Source organism: Brassica napus, chromosome A10 (genome assembly GCF_020379485.1).
Source record: "Brassica napus cultivar Da-Ae chromosome A10, Da-Ae, whole genome shotgun sequence".
Lineage (NCBI taxonomy): Eukaryota > Viridiplantae > Streptophyta > Magnoliopsida > Brassicales > Brassicaceae > Brassica > Brassica napus.
Genome location: NC_063443.1, coordinates 4,418,707 through 4,438,723, shown reverse-complemented (window position 1 = coordinate 4,438,723; position 20,017 = coordinate 4,418,707). Strand labels below are relative to the sequence as shown.

At 34.6% G+C, this 20,017-nt stretch overlaps 2 protein-coding genes across 2 annotated transcripts; one reads left to right on the top strand and one right to left on the bottom strand.

Moving 5' to 3' along the window:
* Positions 1–1,169: 1,169 nt before the first annotated feature.
* LOC125579253 lies at positions 1,170–3,132 on the bottom strand. The gene is made up of 5 exons (XM_048743214.1): positions 2,733–3,132; positions 2,522–2,649; positions 2,338–2,450; positions 1,618–1,803; positions 1,170–1,421 (listed from the first exon to the last, which is right to left on the bottom strand). The coding sequence occupies exons 1-5, from the start codon at positions 3,032–3,034 to the stop codon at positions 1,392–1,394; spliced, it is 759 nt and encodes a 252-aa protein (XP_048599171.1). The 5' UTR covers positions 3,035–3,132; the 3' UTR covers positions 1,170–1,391.
* A 150-nt stretch (positions 3,133–3,282) lies between these two features.
* Positions 3,283–12,094, top strand: LOC106454861. The gene is made up of 5 exons (XM_048742094.1): positions 3,283–3,286; positions 3,474–3,486; positions 3,688–8,649; positions 10,433–10,538; positions 10,629–12,094. Exons 1-3 carry the CDS (start codon positions 3,283–3,285, stop codon positions 4,700–4,702), a joined length of 1,032 nt encoding a protein of 343 aa, XP_048598051.1. The 3' UTR covers positions 4,703–8,649; positions 10,433–10,538; positions 10,629–12,094.
* The last annotated feature ends 7,923 nt before the right edge of the window (positions 12,095–20,017 follow it).

The following is a 20,017-nucleotide window of genomic DNA, read 5'->3' as shown; positions in this document are numbered from 1 at the left end:
TGGACATAACTATGTATTTAAAATTTTCTGGTTTGGATTTGGGTCGATTCCTATAGGGTCTGGGTCCAAAAATCATATACCTATAAATACTTATAATTTTTGGATACGTAACGGATCCGAATCGGTTTAGGACTCTTGAGACTCGAAAAAAACTTGAAGTACCGGAAAACTCAAAAACACTGAAACACAAAAATACCCGAAAAACATTTCCTAATAACCAAAATACTTTTTAAATTTTTTGAAATTTTACCCGAAACTCGAAACTATAATCGGAAACCTGGATCCGAAACTTAAAAAGTATTCAAAATACCGAAAACACATTTAAAATACCGAATACATATCTGAAATACCCAAATATGCACAAAACATTTCAGGTAATTTAGATACCGATTGGGTCTCGGCTAGAACCCATAATCGAACAGATACCGCAGTTCGAAGAAGAAAATCAAATATGTACTTCGCCCTGGACTCGGACCCAAACCAAAGCTATTTTGGTTAGGTTTTTCGGATCCGGTAAAATGTTCAGGCCTAAAATAGAGTTATATAAGAGTGTACATACCAAATATTATATAAACTAATCTATAAATTATATAATTTTAAACAAATACCCTTCTTCGATATAGTGAATTTGTAACATAATAATGTACAACAATTCCAAAATACTAATTCACAAACTTTGTTTACAATCCAAAGAAAATCCGCTCTTTTGAAGCGCGGATCAAGATCTAGTGTTATAATATATCTAGAACATGGGAGTTTGGTCCAATGAACTACTGTATAGTTCTATCGAAATTTTTGAGTGATAAGATTGAAGCTCCAGCACTCACTTATCTATTTGAGAAGCAAATAATAGAAAAAGAAGTAGATTTGAGGAAGAGATGATGGAGTTGAACAAGGAGCTTTAAGATTTGAGTTCTGACAGTGTAGAAGCTGCAATACTGAGGCACCAAGGAAGAAATCATCATCATCATCATCATCATCATCATCAAGAATTAGTTTCAGTTCATATCCACAACCATTTTTTCTTTCAAAGAAATTTGCTGGTAGTAATTTTGAAGTTGTAAATTTTACATTTTCAGTGTTTCATTTTTCTCACGTTTTCTTAATAATTGTTTACTTGCCAAATGATTCCATCACTTGGAAACTCACTATTGTTTGACATTTTGGTGTGCTTAAGTGACTCTTTTCGAGTATTCATACATTATAGAAATTGTTTGGGACAACAGGTAAGAATTGCTTGGCACAAGTAATGGCATCCCTCCCTGCAAATATATATAAATATTACAGTTGTCCTGGAACTTTTCAAATCTATCCTCTGCTGACAGGATGAGATATATGCATATAGAATATTAACTTCCATCCGCCCGTATGTTCATGGATGCGAAGCTCCATTACCACCGTCTTATTAATGAAGTAAGCAACTGCAACAACATAAATGAAGTCAGATCAATACCTTTGGACAGATGGTGAAGATGGATAAATAATGACCATATGCAAGAAAACTAAAAATGAAATCTGATACAAAAACGATGGACAGAAAACAGGCAAACTGCAACATCTAAAAACAAAATTACAGGATGATGTCAACTTTTCTGAACTAAAGTGTATTTTTTATACCTCAAATAGTTCGAATGCGCTGCCTTTTCGATATGTGTCATCTTTCTTCTTTGACTCTGAAGGAAGCACACTGAATAAAAGTGCTCTCCACCCAATAAGTAAAACAGCAGTACTTCCCATTGTCACCAAGATAAAGCTATAAGATGGGATGTGGCCTGACGAGGTTGACCTTATTATCACCCCAAGCTGTAAGGAGATGAAGAAGCTTAAACAGTTTAGCGGAACACATAAACATAAAGTTAACAGAGACACTAACATCCTAAAACTACATGCCAGTTGACATAAAAAAAACATCTACACAACAATGGACTGATTAAAGAAAAGATAAACTTATTTACCTGAATCTGATTAGAGATAGATACATCATCTACCAAAACCCGGAGCATCGTTTCAAAAAATTAACAAAACTTAGACACATAATATCATCCTTACATTTTTCTAAAAACCAAACATAGATAGAAATAGCAAACCTCATGTTTGAACCAAATATAGACTGATATTGAAAAACTATTCACAATGGTTAATTCTAAAAAAGTTTAGTAGACACATGAAATGGTAGTTAAGAGATAACATCCCAAAGCTACATCAATTGACATAAAAGAAATCTACTCCACAAGAATTATACATAACAAAAGTTAAAAAGCTTTATTCTCAACCAAACATATAGACACATATAGCCCAAACATTGCTAGTTTTCACTTTTGGTAAATGTAGTTTTACCGGAACACCGAGAGCCCAAGTTTTAGCGGCTGCTAGCACAGCTTTTGACTGACCCTTCATTCCTCTCCCTTCCTCCGCATATCCTCCCAAGAAATAAGCACTCAGAAACCATCCTGCCAACGCAATTTTGTCATTCCATTTCAATCTCAATCAAATTACACAAACTGTGCGGAAAGAACGTTACCAGCAATGAAAGGGTCAGCTGTGTGAAGAGTATCGAAGCTAAGCACAGGGAATCCATGGCTGAATCTCCCAATTGCAGAGAAGATAAGCAAAGCCAAAACATCCCCACCAGCAAGTAAAGCCACACGGCTGAAGAAAACAACAACACAAAAGAATCAACAATTGGAATTAAAGAAAATAATACAAACAATAAACCAGAAAGAAACCTTTACCCCCATTTCTTGATTGAAGCATCTGATTTTGGTTTATCGAATTGAATAACGCCTTCGAGCGGAACATTCTCTTGACCGACGAAGACTGTGTCGTCTCCTGTAGGTGGAGTAGAAGGTGTGGCGGATTTGACGCTTCCGTTTGAGTCAGAGTTAGAGAGAGTGAGGACGACGCGTCGCCGACGGCGAGTGTTAGCGGAGGGAACGAGTCCGAGCCATGGATCCGAAGAAGGAATACGAGGGTTGGGTTTGGTGATGAATCTGGCGGCGGAGACAGGTCCTGTGGGAGCGCGAAGAACAAGCATTCTCCTTCTCTCTGCCTAAAACCTCCTTGTCCGCCACTTATCCGTATTCCCGAGTCTCATCTCATCTGTAAGATTTTTAAATGTTTTTAAATTAAATAAGACTAAAAATCATTATTTCTCGGATACTACAATATATTTCAAATTAAAGTATACTAATATTTTAAATTATATTATATTAATATTTTAACGTATATAAATGTTTGAATTTTTTTTTTCTGTCAAAAAAAAAGAAGTCATAACTTTTTTTCATGTGTGATATTTCATTTTGGAAAATCTCTTAGAAAATTATTTAAATGAATTTTTTATACATATTTGAACTACTTTAATTATTCTAAAAAAATCAAATAGGTATTCCATATTTTTCTGAATTACATCTGAATAAAAAAATTCATATTTTTCTTTTTATAATATAAATATATATTTTATTTTTTCATTAAAGCAAACACTTTAAAGTATTTAATTACTTTTATATTAATTTAGAATATAAATGTATTATTTTTCACTTAAACAAACCTAATAAATATTTAATTAATTTCATAATTATTTAAAATATAAATGTAGATATCAATTTTTACTAAAATAAACTTGTATTAAATTTATGATACTAATTTAACAAAATATTTTCAATTAATTTTTTATCTCTAGCAATTAAGATTTGTTAATTTACATTTTTGTACCACACTGTTGAAAATAAGCTATCAATATAAGCTATCAGAGGTATTACCACTGCCCACAGTGGCCCCAGAAGAGCGGGTTGACTGGCTGGCTAACGTTTGGAACCTTAAAGCCTCACAAAAGATAAAGATCTTCATCTGGAACTCCCTACATGGTGCCCTGCCAGTAGGAGAACAATTTGCAATTAGACAAATTCCACTCCCCAACCAATGCCCACGATGCAGAGATGAAGAATCAATAACTCATGCACTGTTTACCTGCTCATACGCTACAAGGGTGTGGAACCTAGCTCCTTTAGCAGGGCTTTTTCATGCTAATCTGGTGGACAGCACACTCTCAGGACTCGATAGATCAAGGAGGATCCCATCTCTGCCTCCAGTGGGTCTAGATGCAGGAACGCTCTCAGCCTGGATTGTATGGTCCATCTGGCTCTCTAGAAATCAACTCCTCTTCCAACACAGAAGCTTTACTCTAGAAGAAACCATAACCAAAGCTGTGACAGACGCCAGGGAGTGGACACTCGCCCAGAACCATACCAACACCGCTTCGCCTCCAACACGGATGATCAATCTTGAACCAAATCCAAATCGGCCGAACCATCTCTCGATCTACACGGACGCAGCCTGGAATCCCTCGACGGACGGTGCAGGATTTGGTTGGATGATTGATGATCCGATCACACCATCCCAACATTCAGCGACCGAGACATTTGTCTCATCGCCCCTAATGGCGGAAGCTTTGGCTCTTCGACAAGCCATAATCTTCGCCTTCAACCGTGGAATTGGATCCACCGTGATACACTCAGACTCTCAATCTTTAATCAAGATGATCAGGAGCAACTCTTTTGTTTTGGAGATCTACGGAATCCTCCACGATATCTTCTCGCTCTCTAATGCTTTCAGTTTGATTGAGTTTATGTTTACCCCTAGAGCTGCCAATGATAGGGCAGACTCTATAGCCAAACATGCATTGTATGCACTGAACCAATTCTAATTTTAATCAATTTGCGGTTTGCACAAAAAAAGAAGCTATCAATATGAATGATCTGTCTACAAATGCTATTTTAAAAGTCTATTAAGTTTCTGTTATTAAATATAGTGACTGGTTTAATTTTAAATTTTAATAATACAAGTAAATGACTGATTTTTTAGAAAAATATAATCAAGCTTATTTTATATCTATTCTATTAAAATACAAGTCATAACTCCTTTTCATGTGTGACAGATATTCCATATTTTCTGAATTACATTTGAATAAAAAAAATTCATATCTTTTTATTTACAATATAAATATATATTTCATTTTTCACTAAAGAAAACATTTTAAATAATTTAATTACTTATGTATTTGTTTAAATATAAATGTATATTTTGTTTTTCACTTAAACAAACCTAATAAATATTTAATTAATTTCGTAATTATTTAAAATGTAAATTTATAATTCAATTTTTACTAAAATAAACGTGTTTTAAATTTGTGATATTAATTTAACAAAATATTTTCAATTAAATTTTTGATCTCTCGCAGTTAAGATTTGTTAATTTAGTTTTTTTTTTCTACCACACTGTTGAAAATAGGTTATCAATATGAATGATCGATCTACAAATACTATTTTAAAATTCCATTAAGTTTCTGTTATTAAATATAGTGGCCAGTTTAATTTAATATTTTAATAATATAAGTATATGACTTCTTTTTGTAGAAAAAAGATAATCAAGCTTATTTTATATAGACCATATTCATATATTATTCATTAATGTCATTGTTTTTTTTTTCTTGTGCAATTTTTAAAGTGTAATGGGTATTGTAACAATTTATTTCATTAACATAAATGACCGATGAATGATTGAAAAATATATTTCATGTGAATATTTATATTTTCAGTGTACTTATTATCAAATGTAATTGTAGATTTAAGTGTAAATTATATAACATGATGTATGATAGATAAAGAATTATAAATAAAAGAATTAACGTTTAAAAATAATTTTTAAATAATCCAAGATGTTTGGGACAAAAACAAAGATGGAGAGAAAATTCAGTTTTAAAAGGACAAAAACAAAAACAATGCATTACAATTTCCGGTTTAACGTTTTTTTTTTTACAATTTCCGGTTTAACAATTTAAATGAAGCAGACATTTTATAAATTACACTTAATATAGGTTATTCAGTCAAAGATTTAATTCATACAAATAATTTGAGTAACATATATGTATGAAAAAAATCTAAATACAATAATAATCTTAAGGAAATTAATATCTAAGTTATTATTAAATTGAACAGAATTTTTCGTAAGTATCACATAATGTAAGGTTTTATTTAGTCTTCATGTTTTAATAAGAAAGGTGTCACTAATAATTTGAAACAATAAATTAAATTACTGCATGCAAACTATAAAATTGTTGTTTTGAAAATATTGTATTAAACTATTAGTAATATGGTAACTATTAAAATTATGGGGTTTTTTCAAATATGACCTAAAATTTCAAGTCAAACACAAAAATAACCCATATTTTTTTTTAAACTTTCTTTTTCCCTATTTCTTTTTTTGAAAATGATTATTTTATCTTATTATCCTCATCTTCCAAGTATTTATAATATTGTCATTGTCATCAATACACTAACTACCATGAACAACCAATTTGAAGCTCTTAATGCACCATAGTTTCGATTTTTACTCTTCATATCTCATTAGTTATGCACACAAATCACATCTCTTTCACTCTCCCTTCAAATTCATCCAAAAAAACTAAGATTTTGATTTGAAGCTTTGTAAGGTTCATAGAGACATTGAAGCTCATGATTTGTGGTCATTAACGACTTGGTAGCTTTTGTGGTGAAGTTCTGAGTGCTTGGAGAAGCACAGCAAGTAATCTCATAGGCTCAAAGTATGAAATCATTTTTTTTCTCAGATCTATTCGCGAAGACTTTCAGAAGACTTTCTGAAGACTTCGCTAGATGTGTTCTCCAAATCACATCTCTTTCACTCTCTCTTCAAATTCATCCAAGAAAACTAAGATTTTGATTCCAAGCTTTGTAAGGTTCATAGAGACATTGAAGCTCATGATTTGTGGTCATTAACGACTTGGTAGCTTTTGTGGTAAAATTCTAGGTGCTTGGAGAAGCAAAGCAAGTAATCTCACAGGCTTAAAGTATGAAATCATTTTTTTTCTCAGATCTATTCGCGAAGACTTTCAGAAGACTTCGGAAAGACTTTCTGAAGACTTTGCTAGATGTGTTCTCCATCAAGAGAGAAGTCTTCTAACTTTCCTATATTAAGAAAAAAAACCAAAAATCCCAGAGAATACTAGAAGTCTTCTCGAATAACTAGGTTAGTTTTGCAATTGACCGAAGTTTGTCAAAAATTTGACTTTTTATAGAAGACTTCTCGGGAAGTCTTCTCAGGAAAAACTTATATAGAAGTCTTCTGAAAGTTTTTTCGAAGTCGTCTCACTGTCGAAAGAAGTCTGCCTTGGTTACTCTTGCAATTGAAAAATAATAGTGAAACATTTAGAAGTCTTCTCAAATTTTATTCCGGGTTTCGGTCAAACCTTTGGTTACAAGAGAAGAGTCTTCTGACGGAAGACTTCTAGAGAAGTCTTCTCTAGAAAAGTCAAATATAGTCAATTGCAAAAGTATTTCAGGTAGACTTCTTGCAACACTGAGAAGGGTTTAAGAAGACTTCCGAGAAGTCTTTTATAAAAAGTCAAGTTTCTAACAAACTTCAGTCAATTGCAAAACTAACATGTTTATCCGAGAAGACTTCTCGAGAAGTCTTCTCTGGCATTTTTGAGAATTTTTTTAATTCAAAATTAAACCAATATTTACAAAGGAAAAATTCTCAAGATGTCTTCTGTAGAGTAGACTTCTTAAGAAGTCTTCTTTCATAAATTCGCAATTGCAAAAATGACCTAAATAGAAGACTTCTAAAGAAGTCTTCTCGGAGAAGACTTTCGTAGAAGTCTTCTCTTAGGAAATCTTCTATGTCAATCTTTATATATAAACTACACTTTCAATCCCTCCTGGTGGTGCCAGCTCGGATTACACGTCAGAAATAGGAAGCCTCCCGCGTTGACACGTCAGATATGCTCCGTATCACTAAAGCTTTGTTCTGTCCGAACGGGCTTCACGTGGGCTTTGTGTTGCGCTTCGACTGCGGCCCATCGACCACAAGCTTCTACGGAAACCCTAATCAGTTGCGATGCGAACCACTTTGTGTTCTTCGTTTCTCTTTGATCGCGCAGTGACGATCCAGTTATCTAAGCAGCACACTACTTGGTCATCCTTCATCTTCCTATCCATCAGTTGCGATTGCATTCGGTATATATATGCACCTCACGGAACCCTCAAACAATCTAATCCTTCAACAATCTTCTTCAGATCCTCCTTTATCTTCTTTCTCCGTTAGAAGCAATTGTTTCTAAGAGACATCTAAATTGAAATTTCATCCTAGATTCTTATTAATGGCAGTCTGTAAGTTAAATTTCCCTTTTTGTTCTTTCTGTGCACATGTAATTTACATTTGCTCAATTTTTTTTTGCATCTGTGTTTGACGTTTGAAAATCTAAATCCGATTTCAAAATCATGGATCTGGAAATTAATGATGCGCTGGCGATGGAAATTTGTCGTGATACCAGCATAAATTCACAGGACGGTTGGCGTTCCTCTCCGGCGTGTAAGTTTACGGAAACATAACACTTTTTCATTCTTTATGAATCTCCAAGAAATAAAGGAATCTTTGTGATATACAATCAGATCTTTAACAGACTAAGTTGTTTACATTCAGATAGAATCGTTCATCGTTATATGAAAAAGATACATGCTTTTGGATTAACAGAGCAATCTATGGCTTGCTAATTTTGGAGTGGCTAGGATTGGAGCTCGTAATCCAAATGACATGACTGAAGAAACTGGTACTCTTGGATACGTGGCTCCAAAGGTAACAAAGGAACATAACCCTTACGTTAAGGATTGGTTAGGGTTAACTTTCTATCTCCCTCATTGTGAGTGTAGTAATGAAACATGTTATTTGGGGACTAAACTGGTTTATGGTTTCGTTGGTTTAATAGAAAAACTTAACGTTTTTACCAAAAAAAAAAGAAAAAAAAACTTAAACGCAATACTAAACCCATTTGTTATTCAGTTTTAGTTTCCACTCATATTGATGCAGCGTTGGTTTCCACTCAGATCATATAGGGCCCGTTTGTTTCTCCATCTGGATGAGTCATTTGGATGAAGATGAGAGTTTTGTTTCTTTAGGCAGTAAAAGTGCAATTCATTCAGATGGATCATCCGGATAACTTTTGGAAATTTAGGCTTAATTTTAAATTTCATTCAGCTTAACCATTTTGGATCATTTGAATGGAGATGGTTCATTCAAAATGGTATAATGTCTATTATGCCCCTAATGTAATTCACAAATTATAAATCTAAACATAATATCATTTTTGTCACATACGAAAATTGACAAAACTACAAAAACAAAATTTTCCGCAAAAACCTAAAAACTATTTTTTCACGCCAAAACCCCAAAAACGCATTTTTCCGCCAAAATTGCAAAAACGTGTTTTTCCGTCAAAATTGCAAAAACGTGTTTTTCCGCAAAAACCGAAAAATGTGTTTTCATGCCAAAATCACAAAAAAAACATGTTTTCACGCTAACACCCCAAAACACATTTATCCGCCAAAACACAAAAACACGTTTTCCCGCCAAAATTGCAAAAACGTATTTTCCGCCAAAACACGAAAACACATTTTTCCACCCAAATTGCAAAAACGTATTTTTCCACCAAAACAAAAAAAACGTGTTTTCCCGCCAAAACCAAAAAATTTTGTTTTCCCGCGAAAACCAAAAAATCTCGTTTTCCCACGAAAACCGCAAAAAAACGCAAAAATGCATTTTTTTTGCCAAAAACGTGTTTCCCCGCCAAAACCGAAAAAACACGTTTTCCAGCCAAAAACGTGTTTTCCCGCCAAAACCGCAAAAACGTGTTTTCACGCCAAAACCGCAAAAACGCGTTTTCCTGCCAAAAACACGTTTTTCCGCCAAAACCGCAAAACATGTTTTTCCGCCAAAACCGCAAAACGCGTTTTCCCGCCAATAACGAAAGATCTCGTTTTCCCGCGAAAATCGCAGAAACGTGTTTCCCTCCAAAACCGCAAAAATGTGTTTTCCCGCCAAAAACGTTTTTTCTGCCAAAATCGCAAAAATGTGCTTTCTCGCCAAAACCGAAAATTTGTATTTCCTGCCAAAACCGAAAAAATCTCATTTTCCCGCCAGAACCGAAAAATCTTGTTTTCCCTCCAAAACCGAAAAATGTGTTTTCTCGCTAAAACCGAAAAATCTTTTTTTTCCCGCCCAAACCACAAAAAGAAAATCGTTAATTTTGAAATAATTCTAATGTAAATTTATTAAACTAAAGAATTAAATGTAATATAGTTAAAATTAATATCAAACATATGATTAAATCAACACATGGGTATTTTGTTTACTAAACTCATTTGAATGGAAATGAAAATAAAGAAACAAACATAAGATCTATTTAGAGGATTCATCTAGATGAGCCATGTGGATGGACAAACAAACAATCACAAAAATTTGAATGGATCATCTGAATAGATCATACAAATAAATCATTTGGATGGAGATAACAAATGGTGAAACAAACAGCCCCGTACTCATCCCTTTTGGCTGTTTATAGAATTTGTTTTGTTTATGGCAGTGAGAACGTCTCAGCCGAGAAGATCAAGAGCTGATGCAGAAGCTTCCTGATTCCAGCAAATCAAACGCCGTTGAACAACATAAAATCTGTTTCACCCAATTCAAAAGTGAGAAATTTGGGAGTTATTAAATTTAGTATTTTTTTATCTTCACTTCTCCTTCTCTGAAATTGTCTTTTTAGCTCTCCTTCTTTTTAGCTCTCCTTCTTTTACAGGATTCATTTGGTAAGAAGCTGATGGATAGGATCCGGCCAACCCAACCCCGGTTCCTGCACAGTACTCTTCGTCCGCCTCTACCACGGTGTCTCAACCCAACTCCGGTTCCTGCCATGTTGATGCAGATCCACAGCGACACTATAGGTGTTGCCAAATCTGCACTTTAATCCTCCTAAGTTCAATCTCATACCGCAAATTTAGAGACACGGTGTGTGACACCCCCGATCGTAGATGACCAGAAATGACACGGTCGATGTTTCTCGAATGTCGATCTGAGGTTCTCAGAATACTTCCGATCGCCATAGAGCAACAACCAAAGAACACCAACGCTCCTATCGGATATAACTCTAGGCTTTTTAACCCGACAAAGCAATACCCGATAGTTAGTTCGTCCGGACGAGGACTAATATCATATGGAACCCGTACTTAAAAAAACATCCTTTATATATCAATCAAAAGCATCTTACGAAATTTGTTATAAATTAACCTCGAGGTTTTCGGTCTACAAATCTTATTCATAAGATATATCAAAATAACTTTGCAAGGATAATAAAACTACCGCTGGCTAATGTTGTTCCTTCCCGTCCTAGAGTAAGGTCTCCCACCTACTGGTTACATGCATCACAAATGAGTCATGAGTAACTAATTTACTCAGTGAGCCTAGTCCCGCACCCCAACATATATCAATAATATCTCAAGCAATCAACTTCATTTGTATGCAGTGGAAATATATTCCATAACTAATAAAAATACATATTTAAGGTCTATCCTTCCATCATTGTGAATCTAATCATATACCTCACTTCCTATTCTCGTCTCTCATATCATTCATATAATCATATATATATATATATACCAGACCCGAGAAACCACAAAGGCTAAACGAGTCTAGCGAGTTAGCATCACCATCATCGCCATCAGATATTCAAAAATTGAACATCTTAACGCTGCATGCAGTTATACGGCCTCCAGGGTGCGACCCCATCATCGTGTCTTCGTGACCTTGTTCCATATCGCAGGACCAATTCACGGTGATCATCATTCATATGAGAATATTTTGGAAGACAGGTTTATAATAAGATTTCACATGATTAATACTTCCATACTTAATTATATTTAATACTATACATATGTATTAGTATTTGAGAACAAGTACTAAGGTTTGGAATAAACCTCTATGATCATTCATAAATATTTAATAAGTGTTTACACTAAGTAAACATCTTACCAATTCAATATTGATCAAGAGACAAAGCCTATTAATCATCTACAATCAGTACATTCAATCAAGAAATATTCATTCACTACTCACCACTCATCTATGTAGACTCACCTTTGATTCCATGAGATTGGCTAGGGAAGACTAGAATCAAGCTCAACTAATAACACTCCATTTCACTCCGATTTCCTCAAGCTTTAAGATGAACTTGGTTGATATAAACTTCAAGCTGAACACACGTCTAACCGATAAAATCCAAGGCTAAAGAACTGGGTGATTCTAAACTCTTGAACACCAAACCTTCAGCTCTTAACCACACCAGAACACACTGATTAAAGTCACAGGATGGTGAGAAAGGTTCGTCCATGCTCAATTCTCTTCTCTGAATTTTTTCTGAATTTTGCAACTAGTTTTTCTCACAGATTTTTCTCTCTTCTTTCTCTCTTTCTCTCTGAATTTTTCTCTGGTTTTTCTTGCAGGTTATGAACGTCCAGAGGAGAGAAGAAGGTATTTTAAAGCATAAGGAGTTACTTCAGATGAGGGTTTGCTCCCACAAAAGACAAAGCTGAGGTTAGACAGCTGGTGACATGCTTCAGCACACCAAGCAGCACAAGCAGCTGAACATTTTCCTTCCATGAAGAAAGATACAAGCAGCTGAAACAAGTAGCTTGTGACCAGCATGTGACTTCTAATGAGCAAGCAGGCAAGCAAGTAGGTGCAGGTCATGTGACCTAATTACTGAGGAAGCAAGTAGGCTAGAAGGTGCAAAGCATGTGACTGTTCAGAAATAATTTTAAGAGTTTTGTCGATATTTTTCAGACTGTTTTGACTAAATATTTTTCATCATTCGAATCTCGTCCTGCTCTGAATAAACTCGCCCAGCATGAATAAAAATCGACAATAATAATTAACACTCGACCAGAACCATTAAGAGATGGTTTTTCGACCAAAAGACAGCTCCGTCGAGATTAATTCACCGTGTCGATTTTTATTTAAATTCTGATCAATCAATCTTCAAACTGATCTTAAAGAATTTTCTCGACCAAAATTATATCTGCTCGTGAGGGTTATTACATTCTTCCCCCCTCAAAAGAATTCGTCTCCGAATTCTGAAAACGTAGCTTATCTTAATCTTCCCATATCAAAACAACTCATGGTTGATCCCTTGATTCCCCCAACCGATCCTTTCTTTTCTGAGCAGCCACTTTCAAGATAACCAAATTCTTTATTCTGCACAACTCTTGCCAACTGCGGTCTGCATACTTTTTCTAACAATCTTGTATCTGTAGACTATCACTTCTCAACCTTTTCTATCTGACTTTCTCCCATAACAGCAACATGAAATTTGGAACGTTAGGTGATGTGCCATACGTGAAAATAACATCTCCAGTCTGGTCAATGTTAACTTGATTAACCGTGCAACAATCAAACAAGAACATGCACGATCAATCACACCAACATGATTCAGACCAGGAGTGCTACTCTCAAATACGCACACTCACCCATTCCTAAGAATGATTTCACTTACTGTATTCTTTACACTTCTGATCTATCTGAAACCCTCTTCATAATCTTCTAATTACTACTAGAACTCGGCAAGAACCACTTGGTGAGATCCCTATGCTATGGCAGCGAATCCAAGTTCAACAAGAATATTGAACAGCTTACTTCTAGATAGCAACAACTCTTCCAATTCCTTAAGCGTAACTTCAAATTCTCTAGCTATCTGATTGTTCACTATATTCTGATCCTTGTCATCTTCTCTTTTCCTAATGATCAAGATAATGGAATACACATCTTCACCTTTTCCCAAAAGGTCTTCAACTCCCAAGACTGATACAAACGATGCTCCAACACTTGGTAGAACACCATTGTAGGCCATTGGCGACTAGTCTTCTTCCAAAAAATTATTTCCTCAACATCCTAATTGAGCTCGGTAACTAGATAGCCAATCTCCTTCTAGATAGAAACATACCGCTCTAACGGAAGTACTAAGGAATGGGGAAAGGCATACCATAAATTTTTACATAGCAGCCAATACTTCTAGGAATAAGAACGGTAGACTTGAATTCACAAAAGTGAATCCTCTCTAATACTATGACATCGCTCAGGAACTACAACTATGTGTTGTTCCCGAATCAAACACAATATGGGCGGAAAATTCCATCCATAGGCAAGGTCTCTTACGACACCTTGAACACAATTCACATATTATTTATTTTTTTATTTCAATCATTCATAAAATTTTAAAAATGCACCAACACACACTGGGATAAGAAGCGAACCTGTGATTGGACCTTTCAGGGGTTTGACGGTCCAGTCAACTATAAAGTGTTGGCTCTACCCAAATAGCCTAACACTTGGATGTGGACTAACGGTAAGGAAAAGCGAACAAGTTCAACAAGTTTTATCCTAGGTATAAGTAACCTAGATCGGGTAACTTCATGAGGAAGGGTAACCTAAAATCCTAACTCTTCACAAGAACCACCAAAGTGTGAATGATGTAAACGTTCCAGGATTTACCAAACTTTGACAATCATGACCATTCTGTCTTTGCTAGTCACAACCATAACGGCTCAAGGTCCTCGATCTTCATCTGAAGAAATGTACACCCAAAATCATCCCCAACGACTTACTTAACTCACTTCTTGAAACTGACCTTTGATCTGCAGCGGTTGGAAAATAAACGGTCTGTATGACTTGGTTAACTTCTTCAGAAATAATAGCTTCTTTAACATTCACGTCATACTCTAACATCTCCTCGAAGCTTTGAAACTCCATGGTCTTTTATCTACTCAAAAATTCTTGGCTAAGTTCCCAAAGATTTTATGTATGATCTTTGGCTTATTCTTCAAACCATAATCGATGAATGAAATTCACTCGATCACATATATCGATGCTGAAATTGTTGTATATGATTAACTCGACCTGAACCTCCTGGCGGAAACATCCCACTATACCAACTCCGTAAACTAAATCTTCAATGGGTCCCATATCTTGTGTAGAAAATTCTACTTCTTAAACTCTAGAGATCTGTCCAACTCGATCTCACCTCTCTGAAGTAATTCTTGACTCTCAACCAACAACTCCTCGCATTCATCTTCAAATAGCTAGCTGCAAAATCCTTCTTGTAATTCTCTCAAACGGTTTAGTCCTTCTTAAGTATCTTGTGGTCCCAACTTCTTCTTCTTTGCATCATAAGCTTCATGATGTCTCATTGCAAACAAAATGCTTCATGTGCTTCTACCATCTTGTAATAAAGTCGAGCTATCAATTCTAAGCTTAAAACAAATGATGAACAATTCAGGATTGTATGGCTCTGGTCCTGGTACGGCTCATCATAAACTGGATCAACATGAGCAGAAAGTAGAACAAGTGCATCTGAGTGATCATGTGTAGTTGAATCTCTCTGAATCGGATCACAATCAACACCCACCTTGACATTGATAACTCACGAGTCCGGAGATGTATTCGATGTATCAATTCTGTCCCATATCTCTCTCTAAAGAATTGGCATCCCCCACTAGAATTCAAAAGAACGACAGGAAGGCATGACGTTACTGACTCTTAACAGGGCGGTAGTGAACCCGACCATGAGGGTAGCAAACTCGAGCATAATGATAGTAACACCGGTAAGCACAGTCCACCCGTTCAATCTTGTCTCGGTGCTTCTGCTATGAAAGATCACGGTTAGGTAACTACCCATGACTATCTATCCTAAAATAAAGGAACAAGCCAGCATATCCTAGTTATCCTTGCGACTCATTTTGACTCGAAAAACATTTGACACAAGTTCCATTCTAGCATCGAATAACCATGCTCTGATACCACCTTTGTGACACCCCCGATCGTAGATGACCGGAAATGACACGGTCGATGTTCCTCGATTGTCGATCTGAGGTTCTCAGAATATTTCCGATCGCCATAGAGCAACAACCAAAGAACACCAACGCTCCTATCGGATATAACTCTAGGCTTTTCAACCCGACAAAGCAATACCCAATAGTTAGTTCGTCCGGACGAGGAATAATATCATATGGAACCCGTACTTAAAAAAAACATCCTTTATATATCAATCAAAAGCATCTTACGAAATTTGTTATAAATTAACCTCGAAGTTTTCGGTCTACAAATCTTATTCGTAAGATATATCAAAATAACTTTGCAAGGATAATAAAACTACCGCTGGCTAATGTTGTTCCTTCCCGTCCTAGAGTAAGGTCTCCCACCTACTGGTTACATGCATCACAAATGAGTCATGAGTAACTAATTTACTCAGTGAGCCTAGTCCCGCACCCCAACATATATCAAAAATATCTCAAGCAATCAACTTCATTTGTATGCAGTGGAAATATATTCCATAACTAATAAAAAATACATATTTAAGGTCTATCCTTCCATCATTGTGAATCTAATCATATACCTCACTTCCTATTCTTGTCTCTCATATCATTCATATAATCATATATATATATATATATATATACCAGACCCGAGAAACCACAAAGGCTAAACGAGTCTAGCGAGTTAGCATCACCATCATCGCCATCAGATATTCAAAAATTGAACATCTAACGCTGCATGCAGTTACACGGCCTCCAGGGTGCGACCCCATCATCGTGTCTTTGTGACCTTGTTCCATATCACAGGACCAATTCACGGTAATCATCATTCATACGGGAATATTTTGGAAGACAAGTTTATAATAAGACTTCACATGATTAATACTTCCATACTTAATTATATTTAATACTATACATATGTATTAGTACTTGAGAACAAGTACTAAGGTTTGGAATAAACCTCTATGATCATTCATAAATATTTAATAAGTGTTTACACTAAGTAAACACCTTACCAATTCAATATTGATCAAGAGACAAAGCCTATCAATCATCTACAATCAGTACATTCAATCAAAAAATATTCATTCACTACTCACCACTCATCTATCTAGACTCACCTTTTATTCCATGAGATTGGCTAGGAAAGACTAGACTCAAGCTCAACTAATAACACTCCATTTCACTCCGATTTCCTCAAGCTTTAAGATGAACTTGGTTGATATAAACTTCAAGCTGAACACACGTCTAACCGATAAAATCCAAGGCTAAAGAACTTGGGTGATTCTAAACTCTTGAACACCAAACCTTCAGCTCTTAACCACACCAGAACACACTGATTAAAGTCACAGGATGGTGAGAAAGGTTCGTCCATGCTCAATTCTCTTCTCTGAATTTTTTCTGAATTTTGCAACTAGTTTTTCTCACAGATTTTTCTCTCTTCTTTCTCTCTTTCTTTCTGAATTTTTCTCTGGTTTTTCTTGCAGGTTATGAACGTCCAGAGGAGAGAAGAAGGTGTTTTAAAGCATAAGGAGTTACTTCAGATGAGGGTTTGCTCCCACAAAAGACAAAGCTGAGGTTAGACAGCTGGTGACATGCTTCAGCACACCAAGCAGCACAAGCAGCTGAACATTTCCCTTCAATGAAGAAAGATACAAGCAGCTGAAGCAAGTAGCTTGTGACCAGCATGTGACTTCTAATGAGCAAGCAGGCAAGCAAGTAGGTGCAGGTCATGTGACCTAATTACTGAGGAAGCAAGTAGGCTAGAAGGTGCAAAGCATGTGACTGTTCAGAAATAATTTTAAGAGTTTTATCGATATTTTTCAGACTGTTTCGACTAAATATTTTTCATCATTCGAATCTCGTCCTGCTCTGAATAAACTCGCCCAGCATGAATAAAAATCGACAATAATAATTAACATTCGACCAGAACCATCAAGAGATGGGTTTTCGACCAAAAGACAGCTCCGTCGAGATTAATTCACCGTGTCGATTTTTATTTAAATTCTGATCAATCAATCTTCAAACTGATCTTAAAGAATTTTCTCGACCAAAATTATATCTGCTCGTGAGGGGTATTACACGGTGTGTCCTTCTTTTTCTCTCTGTTCATATACACTTGGATATGTAATATAAGAAATTAAAAATGTTTCTCTTTTGTTGTTCTATGTGACCAGAAAAGACAGAACTCTGAACAAGTAGAAGAACAAGATCCACTTATTAGTTGTTGTTCTTCTTTGATGTAGTTGAACACAGTTTTGTATGTTGGAAATGACTTTGATCGGCCAGTTTTGTACAGATTATTCACTAATTAGCTGACGCCTTGGATCATGTTAGGTTTTGCTCTTATTCACTGCCTTTTAACCACTCTTCTGGTGAAAATTATATACACTGGTATACCTTCCTTCTTCTTCAATCCATTTGTTTGATTCAGTTAATCTTCTTTTATTTCTTAGTCTTCTTCTTTTAACTGTGTAGCTACGGAAGAGTTTGAGAATCTGTGTTTAATTCTTGGTATTGAGCTTGATGCTGTGGTAAGTCCAGCGTATCTTTCTTTTTGTCAATGTTTTGTTAGTTTTTTCCCCCTGATTATCTGTGTTTTGCAATGACTACTAGACAACTGAGAAAGCAATCATCAGGAAAGAAAAGCATATAGAAGAAGAAGAAGCTGATGATGACGAAGAAGTCATCTACAAATAATATATCAATCTGGCTGTGTAGTGTATATACACTGGTATATATTTATATGATATTTTTTAAACAAATTTCGAGACTAATGTTTAGGTTAAATTTTAAAAGCAATAAAATCAGTCAAATGTATTATAAACAATCTACAAAAATCATATTCGTGAAGTAATTAAATAAAAATAGAGAAAATCACAAGCTATACATTAGAAGCTAACAGTAATATTTTTTCAGAATATCCTAATATGTTCATGTATTTTATTTGATAATTTCTTAAAATAAATATGGTTATTTTTAAGTAGTAACGATCAATATTAAACTATTATACAGATTAGCTAATTTAGAAAATAAAATTTTACATTGATTCACCTTTCCATTATGCAAAGCTTGATTTAGAGGAAAATATATAAGAAAATATAAAATTATCAATGGATTAAAAGAAATTTATAAGAGAGAGAAATTTCATGCTCTATGTATTGAACTTCAAATGTAATTCTGAATATTTATTTACTTATTTCATAATTAAGTTAGAAAAAAAATAGTTACACAAATTAAAAAGGAATTGTTATTATAGTTAGATAAGTGTATGATTTCTAACAAAAATAACAAAAACCAAATAATTATTACTAATTAAGAATAAACTAAATATTTCTAAATGTATATAAAATGTTTTTTAAAAAAATCACTTTAATACCCGTCTGTAGGGCGGATTTATCCCTAGAAGTGTAAACTTTTGTGGCTTTTGAAGTTCTTTTTTGGGACGAATGATTTAAAATGAAAAATTCTTTACAACAATTTTCACTAATAAAAAATATACAGAAATGTGCCATAATAAATAGTTACACTATAAATATGTTTAAAAATATGCAAACCATGCAATTACTTTGGTAATAGAAATCCAAACAGTGTGTATTTCAGTTTCTTTTTAAAGTATGTTAATTTTATAAGGAAAATAATCTTCATTGTTTATAGAACAAAAAATATTTAATTTAGTTCAAATGCAATTTCGGATCTCTTTAAACAAAAATAATTTCTTCCAATGGATCCTCCGAATCTTGAATGGAACATATAAAATATTATGAATCTCTTCTCCTTAATCTGAAATCATATGCTTAAGAGTAAGACCAAGCAAGAAATGGTCCATAGATGCTCATATTTGTTCCTAACAAACAATAGAGCTTATTTTATCAAAACCGAGTATCACCCAACAATAAACTTAAAAATGAGACCGATGATCACCAGGAACAACATTTCCAACTGGATGGCTAATTTTTTGATTGCCGATTTCTCACCAAAATTAAGATTTTATTTTTGGAAAATTATTCAAGTATTAAGGCTGGCGAGAACCTCACAAAGAGTCATATATATTGGTTGTTAATAAGAAATGCAACTTCAAATAATCATCAATTCCATTCCAATAGCATTTCGAGAGACTATGAGTTCAACATAAAAAGTAATTATTCTTATAATATACAAACAAAAAAAATTACTCACAACACAATTCTTTTGAACCCAAAATATTACGAACCACAAATAATACACCGAATATAAGATCATTTAAAAAAAAACAACGTGAAGACCATTTGAAATCCTCATAACATAACAATGCCATATTTCTTTAATTA

What these genes read in the sequence shown, in the direction of transcription:
- LOC125579253 (XM_048743214.1), bottom strand. Translation starts at nt 3,034, where the DNA reads ATGCTTGTTCTTCGCGCTCCCACAGGACCTGTCTCCGCCGCCAGATTC. An exon ending in GCTTCAATCAAGAAATGGGG is followed by an intron (nt 2,650 to 2,732) that starts GTAAAGGTTTCT and finishes TGTTTTCTTCAG; the next exon opens with CCGTGTGGCTTTACTTGCTG. An exon ending in CTTGGGCTCTCGGTGTTCCG is followed by an intron (nt 1,804 to 2,337) that starts GTAAAACTACAT and finishes ATCTCCTTACAG; the next exon opens with CTTGGGGTGATAATAAGGTC.